This window comes from Triticum urartu, chromosome 4, assembly GCF_003073215.2.
Source record: "Triticum urartu cultivar G1812 chromosome 4, Tu2.1, whole genome shotgun sequence".
NCBI classification, from domain to species: Eukaryota; Viridiplantae; Streptophyta; class Magnoliopsida; order Poales; family Poaceae; genus Triticum; species Triticum urartu.
This window is the reverse complement of record NC_053025.1, coordinates 521,990,922-521,999,730: the sequence shown is the minus strand read 5'-3', so window position 1 is coordinate 521,999,730 and position 8,809 is coordinate 521,990,922. Positions and strand designations below refer to the sequence as shown.

At 48.9% G+C, this 8,809-nt stretch overlaps 1 protein-coding gene across 1 annotated transcript; it reads left to right on the top strand.

Moving 5' to 3' along the window:
• Window positions 1–775: 775 nt before the first annotated feature.
• Window positions 776–2,604, top strand: LOC125552414 (allene oxide synthase 2-like). Its single transcript, XM_048715960.1, has one exon. The coding sequence runs from the start codon at window positions 885–887 to the stop codon at window positions 2,331–2,333; it is 1,449 nt and encodes a 482-aa protein (XP_048571917.1). The 5' UTR covers window positions 776–884; the 3' UTR covers window positions 2,334–2,604.
• The last annotated feature ends 6,205 nt before the right edge of the window (window positions 2,605–8,809 follow it).

The window sequence follows — 8,809 nt, the reverse complement described above, 5'->3', positions numbered from 1 at the left end:
CCCCCAAATAAATGCACGTGGGACGGGATTTAGACTAATTCAATTGGCACCCATGTGCGCTACGGGATGTGGCCAAACAATTTTCTTTTCTAGCGTAGACAGCTGGACACAAGGACATGCACTTACTATATACGGCGGTGCGCTCCAGACAACAAACGAGCGCAGCGGCGCTTCCTAGCCACGTCCTAAAGTTTTTGGCAAGGACGGAGGGTGGAGTCTTGACGGCGCGCGGCGGGTGATTGTGGATGGACTTGGCGGCTTCTTGGGTCAAAAATTTGTGACGCTTAATCCGAGGTTGCTAATTGCAACCGATGACGTACGTGAAAACTAAGTTGATACCACTCTACGTAGTAGTACTCGCCATCATCGATGAGTAGCCTTGGAATCGGTCTACCGCAACTAGGAGTAGTAGATGCATGTGTCCCACGGCTAAAAAAGTTGAAAATCTCAGGCAACTGGCATGTGATGCGTCCCTTAACCCTAATTAATCTTATTCATAAAAGTCACATTGTACAACACCTGCTCATAACCATATCATTTCCGAAGCAAATGCGGCCCGGTGCGCCGCGCGCCAAGAATTATCCGTGAGTAGGTGGACGTACGGTGCAACAACTATTGATCCCGTCCATATTTCACCGCCCGGGACTTGTCGCCTGGCCCACCCTGCACGGCACGCGCAACACGCGCGCGCGGTCACTGCCAGCCATGCCATGCACGCTGCATGCTCGCCCGATCTCTTCTCCGCGGCCTATTTGTACGCCCAACCCCGAGCTGCATTAGACGCAATCCAATCTTGTCCGCATCGAGAGCGCGCGCGAGATCCAGAGCTCCAAGCCGAACCAAACCAGCCTAGCCAGCGGCAGAGCTAGACGAGCCGGAGCGGCATGGCGGGCGGCGACGAGGGCTCCCTGGTGCCGCGGGAGGTGCCGGGCAGCTACGGCATGCCGTTCGTCTCGGCCATCCGCGACCGCCTCGACTTCTACTACTTCCAGGGCCAGGACAAGTACTTCGAGTCCCGCGTCGAGAGGTACGGCTCCACCGTCGTCCGCATCAACGTCCCGCCGGGCCCCTTCATGGCGCGCGACCCGCGCGTGGTCGCCGTGCTCGACGCCAAGAGCTTCCCCGTGCTCTTCGACGTCGACAAGGTCGAGAAGAAGAACCTCTTCACCGGCACCTACATGCCCTCCACCTCCCTCACCGGCGGCTTCCGCGTCTGCTCCTACCTCGACCCCTCCGAGCCCACCCACGCCAAGGTCAAGCAGCTGCTCTTCTCCCTCCTCGCCTCCCGCAAGGACGCCTTCATCCCGGCCTTCCGCTCCCACTTCTCCTCGCTGCTCGCCACCGTCGAGTCGCAGCTCGTCCTCGGCGGCAAGGCCAACTTCAACACGCTCAACGACGCCACCTCCTTCGAGTTCATCGGCGACGCCTACTTCGGCGTGCTCCCCTCCGCGTCTGACCTAGGCACCACCGGCCCTGCCAAGGCCGCCAAGTGGCTCATATTCCAGCTCCACCCGCTCGTCACGCTCGGCCTCCCCATGATCCTCGAGGAGCCGCTCCTCCACACGGTGCACCTCCCGCCCATCCTCGTCAGCGGCGACTACAAGGCGCTGTACAAGTACTTCAACGCCGCCGCGACCAAGGCGCTCGACACCGCCGAGGGCCTCGGGCTGAACCGGGACGAGGCATGCCACAACCTGCTGTTCGCCACCGTGTTCAACAGCTACGGCGGCCTCAAGGTGCTGCTCCCGGGGATCCTCGCGCGCATCGCGGGGGCCGGAGAGAAGTTCCACCAGAAGCTGGTCGCGGAGATTCGCGCCGCCGTGGCGGACGCCGGCGGCAAGGTGACGGTGGAGGCGCTGGAGAAGATGGAGCTGACCAAGTCGGCGGTGTGGGAGGCGCTGCGGCTGGACCCGCCCGTCAAGTTCCAGTACGGGCGCGCCAAGGCGGACATGAACATCGAGAGCCACGACGCGGTGTTCGCCGTGAAGAAGGGGGAGATGCTGTTCGGGTACCAGCCGTGCGCCACCAGGGACCCCCGCGTGTTCGGCCCCACGGCGAGGGAGTTCGTCGGCGACCGGTTCGTCGGGGAGGAGGGGAGGAAGCTGCTGCAGTACGTGTACTGGTCCAACGGGCGGGAGACCGAGAGCCCCAGCGTGGACAACAAGCAGTGCCCCGGCAAGAACCTGGTGGTGCTCGTCGGCAGGCTCCTGGTGGTGGAGCTGTTCCTCCGGTACGACACCTTCACCGCCGACGTCGGGGTCGACCTGCTCGGCACCAAGGTTGAGTTCACCGGCGTCACCAAGGCCACGTCCGGTCCTGATAGCGCTGTTTGAAAATTAAAACCTGCACCGGTCATCGGATTAACGTACGGCGGCAGCAGCTCTCATAGCAGCCATCGATCGACCCAGTCAGCACGTAGTAGTACGAGTCAGTCATGCATGCATCTTGTTCGGCTGCTTCGCTGCATTGTGCCCTCAATAATGCTCTTGTGCCCTTGTGTGTGTGTATGTGTATGTGTGTGTGTGTTTACTTTTCGCAATCTTGCCCAGTGTAATAAGACGGACTTTCTTGTAATAAGATTCTCACTCTTGACGTACGGTAAAAGGGACGACTTTGCGGTGAGTCAACGTGACAGACCTCTCTTTTGTACACAATGCGCAACGCGGGCTTGCATTCACAGCCACTCACCATAGAAACCTAGTAGAGTAGCATGAGCGATGAGAAAGAATCAGCGCACGGTTCCTTGCATTTAGGCAAGATTTGACTCACTCCGCGCAGATCACCGGGGCTGCGATGGAGAGGAAGAGGAGGGGAGCTTGTTGCACGCATCCTCATGATAGAATGCTGCATGTTGGTGTAGCTTTTTCGACGTCTATGTCAAAAAAGAAACATAAAGTGTTTGGCACGAGAAATAATGAAAAATATCGTGGTTGTTATGTTATTATCTCTTCCGCGCGTCAGGAAAAATATATATTGCGGGCGTGCCAGTGTACTAAGAACATTTTCAACAGTCGCAAAAAAAATTCGCGCCCAATTAAAGTTATAGCGCGTCACTGTAGCACTTTTAATGCGCCGAGACTAACATTGCTTTAACAGACGCCCAGAAAAGCGCACAATGCAAATTGTGAAGCACGCAATCTGGAGCCCAAAATATGCTGCGCGCGATAGCGATTTTCAGTGCGTGCCCAAAACTTTTTAGCGCGTTTAATATTTTACAACATCTGTTGGAACTGTTCGGCGCCAAAAAAATGAATTTTTAGCACGCGGAGCTCTTTTTGGGCTCCTGTTGGAGATGCTCTAAGTACACAAATAAAACATAGGGGAACTTGTACTTTATTAATCTCTCATCGGACAAACAAATTATATGATCCCTTTACGTAAGCGCTCCATGGCATGCTAGCGCGGCCGATATGACTTGGGCGATTGTGAAGTTCTGGTTCACGGGGCCTCGGAAGGCTCCCGCTTAATTACATCCGCGAGTCGAAGTCGCGAACCACCTCCGATTAAGATGATGCAATGGTTGTCGTCTCCGAGTCTCCTCTTCTCCAAGTGCTCGGTGTAGACGATGGCGATGATGTGGTCGAATAGAGGGGCACTGGTAGAAAAAGGGCCTATAGTCCCGGTTCATAAGGGCCTTTAGTCCCGGTTCTGGAACCGGGACTAAAGTGTCGGTACTAATGCCCTGACCCTTTAGTCCCGGTTCAATCCAGAACCGGGACTAAAGGCCCTCCACGTGGCCGGTCCACCTTTAGTCCCGGTTGGTAACACCAACCGGTACTAAAGGAAATTTCCTGATTTTTTTTGAATTTTTTTTTGATTTTTTTTGAATTTTTTTATTTTCAAATTTTTGAATTATTTTAACCTCTAATCTCTAATCACCCCTCATCACTGCTCAATTTAATCTCTAATCACCCCTCATCATTCCAAATCATCTCACTTCCCGAACGGTCACCCATCCTCTCACTACTCCAGCCTGAGCATGCTTAACTTCCGGGTTCTATTCTCCCTCGTTTCCAAGTCTGCACTTGTTGTTTTCCTGACAATAGTAAGATGTCAATCCTATTAACCCTCAGGAATTTAGCTTGAGCATGAAGTCACATATTTCACTGTTTGAGTTTAAAACTATTGTTCTAAAAAACAATAATTTTTTAGTAACACTAATATTTTTGAATAAGTAGTTTGACCATTGTTTGACCATAGTTTGACCATAGTTTGACCAGATTTGACCAAAATTCAAAAAAAGTGAAATAATTATTTAATAACACTAATATTCTTGAATAATTATTTAGTAACACTAATACTTCTTGAATAAGTAGTTTGACCATAGTTTGACCAGATTTATTTAAAATTTAAAAAAACTGAAATTTGAGCATAACTTTTTTCCTTTTGGAATTTGAGGATTCTAGAAATTTGCAAACAGGCCGTAGGCGGTCTCCATCGGATGTAACTTTTCGAGTAGATGATTTTTCATATAGAAAACTTTTTAATCCGAGTTCGTATGCAAAAGTTATGCCCATTTTACAAATTCCAGAGAGATTTTGTAAATAAAGTCGAAATTCATATTTGTAAATTTTCCCAACAACTAGACCACATATCACATGTGAAACTTATTTTATTTTATTTTTATTGACATTTCCATCATTTTCTTTTGTTTTTTCTAAAACTGAAAAGGCGGTCCACAGGGGGGGGTATAGTTTGAAAATGGGACCTTTAGTACCGGTTCGTGGCACGAACCGGGACTAAAGGTCTCATCCCCATTAGTCCCGGTTCGTGCCTCAAACCGGGACTAAAGGTCTAATCTTTAGTCCCGGTTTGTGGCACGAATCGGGACCAATGGTTGTGGGCCAGGAGCGAGGCCCATTGGTCCCGGTTCATCCCACCAACCGGGACCAAAAGGTCTAGATGAACCGGGACTAATGCCTTAGCCGCACGAACCGGGACCAATGCTCACATTAGTCCCGGTTCTAGACTGAACCGGGACTAATGGGCTGAGCCGGCCTGGACCATAGCCCTGTTTTCTACTAGTGGGGTGGAGTGGTACGTCCGCCGCTCCGGCGATGCTTGGCCGTATATCTCCGGCTTGTCGATGTCCGATGATGAAAGTGTTTGCCCTTGTCAGCCTAGACGGATGGGCGGCCTTCGCCTCGTCGATGCCCGGCCTGGTGGTGTTCGCCTCGTCGGTGTCGTACATGGTGGCTTGCCTTTGACTCGTTAGTGCCCGGCAAGATATGGTAGCTTCATCAGAAAAATACATGTCGGGGAAGTGGCTTCGCCTCGTTGGAGCTTGGACGAGGTTGGGGAAGTGTGTTGATGTAGAAGGCCACAGTAGACTTGAGTGTCACCGTGTGGTGGCGTTGCTTGAAGATGACGACAATACGAGCTCGTCGATGTAGACCTTGGTGCGTCGCAGTTACGGGGACGACCTCCGCTTGGTGTAGAAGAACAAAAATGCTACACACACGGATCTTTACGGAGTTGCAACGGACGCCTTCCAACTTACTCCTAAACTCCCATGATTTTCATGAGGGTGGGGTGGGGCCCGCTTCACCTCTTCTTTCCAATCACAACTTGCCACATCAGCACATCCTGTAAAAGTCCGTGAAATCCTCCTGTGTGTGTAGTGTTGGGAATCGTTGCATGGAAAATTAAAAAATTCTACGCACACGCAACGAACTATCCATGGAGATGCATAGCAACGAGGGGGAGAGTGTGTCTACGTACCCTCGTAGACCATAAGAGGAAGCGTTACTCAACGCGGTTGATGTAGTCGAACTTCTTCGCGCTTCAACTGATCAAGTACCGAACGCACGACACCTCCGTGTTCTGCACACGTCCAGCTCGGTGACGTTCCTCGCCTTCTTGATCCAGCAAGTTGTCGAGGTAGTAGATGAGTTTTGTCAGCAGCGTTGTGACGGTGATGATGAAGTGATCCTCGCAGGGCATCGGCTAAGCACTACGAAGATATGATCGTGAGAGTAAACAGTGGAGGGGGCGCCGCACATGGCTAACAATTGTCTGGGCTGTGCAAGGGGGCGCCCCCCCACATATATATAGGTGGGAGGGAGAGCGGAGAGGCCAGGAGGCGTCCCAAGTAGGACCAAATCCTACTTGGGTTCCTCCTAGGACGGCGCCCCCCTTCCTTATTTAGCAGAGGGGGAAGGAAAGAGGAGGGTGGAGGAAAGGAAGGGGGAGGCCGAATCCCCCCTTTCCTTCTCCCTTCCCCTCTTTCCTTCTCCTCTGGTTCGGCCCATATGGGGGGTGCACCAGCCCCTGGTGGCTGGTGTGTTTCCCCTCTTGGCCTATTAGGCCCAAATCTTTTGCCGGGGGTGCCGAGAACTCCTTCCGGTGACCCGATATGTATCCGGTACCCTACGGAACACTTTCGGTGTCCGAGTGCTATCGTCCTATATATCAATCTTTACCTCTCGATCATTTAGAGACTCCTCGTCATGTCCGTGATCTCATCCAGGACTCCGAACAACACTCGGTCACCAAATCACATAACTCATGTAATACAATATCCTCATCGAACGTTAAGCGCGCGGACTCTACGGGTTCGAGAACTATGTAGACATGACTGAGACACCTCTACGGTCAAGAACCAATAGCGGTACCTGGATGCCCATATTGGCTCCTACATATTCTATGAACATCTTTATCGGTCGAACCGTACAACATACGTTATTCCCTTTGTCTGTCGGTATGTTACTTGCCCGAGATTCGATCGTCGGTATCTTCATACCTAGTTCAATCTCGTTGCCAGCAAGTCTCTTTACTCGTACCGTAATACATCACCTCGTGACTAACTTCTTAGTCGTTTGCTTGCAAGCTTATGATGTGTATTACCGAGAGGGCCCAGAGATACCTCTCCGATACTGGAGTGAAAAATCATAATCTCGATCTATGCCAACTCAACAAACACCTTCGGAGATACCTGTAGAACATCTTTTTAATCACCCAGTTGCGTTGTGACGTTTGATAGCACACAAAGGATTCCTCCGGTATCCGGGAGTTCATAATCTCATAGTCGAAGGAATATGTATTTGACATGAAGAAAACAATAGCAATAAAACTAAACGATCATGATAAGCTAACAGATGGGTCTTGTCCATCACATCATTCTCTTAATGATGTGATCCCGTTATCAAATGACAACTCATGTCCATGGTTAGGAAACCTTAACCATCATTGATCAATGAACTAGTCAAGTAGAGGCTCACTAGGGACATAGTGTTTGTCTATGTATTCACACATGTATTTAGATTTTCGATCAACACAATTCTAGTATGAATAATAAACATTTATCATGAATAAGGAAATATTAAATAACAACTTTATTATTGCCTCTAGGGCATATTTTCTTCATGTAGCAAAGCTTGTAGAAGAATGGCGGCATGCCGATACAGTATGTGTCCTCACTGGCTTTTGCTCGTCGTAGTAGCGTTAAAAAAAGCCAATGCAGTCATCAAAGTTGTTGACGAGCGAGCGATTCTGGCATGCCGTTTGTGTGCGTTCGGCTACCCTCGCTGCATGCACGACGTGAGTACTAAGGCTGGTTGTAATGGGAAGTATCATGTACTAGTACCATGCATATGATACTACATCTGTAATACATGGTATCATATGTTGGTATCATATATGACTACATTTATTGCCATGCATGACACAAAGTAACACATCATTTAATATGATACGGTATCATGATATGATACTCAAGACTCTGTTTCTTCATTTAATTGTATGTCATCTCACCAAAATTGCTTAGTTGGCATGCATGATACTACCTATGATATTCTCATTACGACCAGTCTAATCCAGCAGCTGCATGCATGTACGTATGGATAAACTCTTGGTAGGTGATTAGGCTAGCCATAGTGGGTAACTTAGGTAGTAACTTCACACATTCCAAAACAATTTTGATATTGTGGCAAGTATTTAATGAGGAAAGAGGTGCTTGTGGTAACATAATATGTTACTGTAACATAGCGCTTCTCGAGGCAAAATGAGTCTATGAGCTAATAAATGAAGCAATTTATGACACTAATATTATGTTACTTTGCATTAGGCTGGTTGTAATGGGGAGTATCACAGAGTAGTATCATACATATGATACTGGTGTATAATACTACATCCCTAATGCATAGCATCATATGTTGGTATCATATAGGACTACGTTTATTGTCATGCATGACACAAAGTAGCACATCATTTAATATGATACGGTATCATGATATGATACTCAAGCATCTCTTTCTCATTTAATTCCGTGCCACCTCATCAAGATTGCTTAGTTGGCATGCATGATACTGTTGGAAATATGCCCTAGAGGCAATAATAAAATGGTTATTATTATATTTCTTTGTTCATGATAATTGTCTATTGTTCATGCTATAATTGTGTTATCCGGAAATCGTAATACATGTGTGAATACATAGACCACAACACGTCCCTAGTGAGCCTCTAGTTGACTAGCTCATTGATCAAAAGATAGTCATGGTTTCCTGACTATGGACATTGGATGTCATTGATAACGGGATCACATCATTAGGAGAATGATGTGATGGACAAGACCCAATCCTAAGCATAGCTCAAAGATCGTGTAGTTCGTTTGCTATAGCTTTTCCGAATGTCAAGTATCATTTCCTTAGACCATGAGATTGTGCAACTCCCGGATACCGTAGGAGTGCTTTGGGTGTGCCAAACGTCACAATGTAACTAGGTGACTATAAAGGCACACTACAGGTATCTCCGAAAGTGTCTGTTGGGTTGGCACGAATCGAGACTGGGATTTGTCACTCCGTATGACGGA

What these genes read in the sequence shown, in the direction of transcription:
- LOC125552414 (XM_048715960.1), top strand. Translation starts at nt 885, where the DNA reads ATGGCGGGCGGCGACGAGGGCTCCCTGGTGCCGCGGGAGGTGCCGGGC.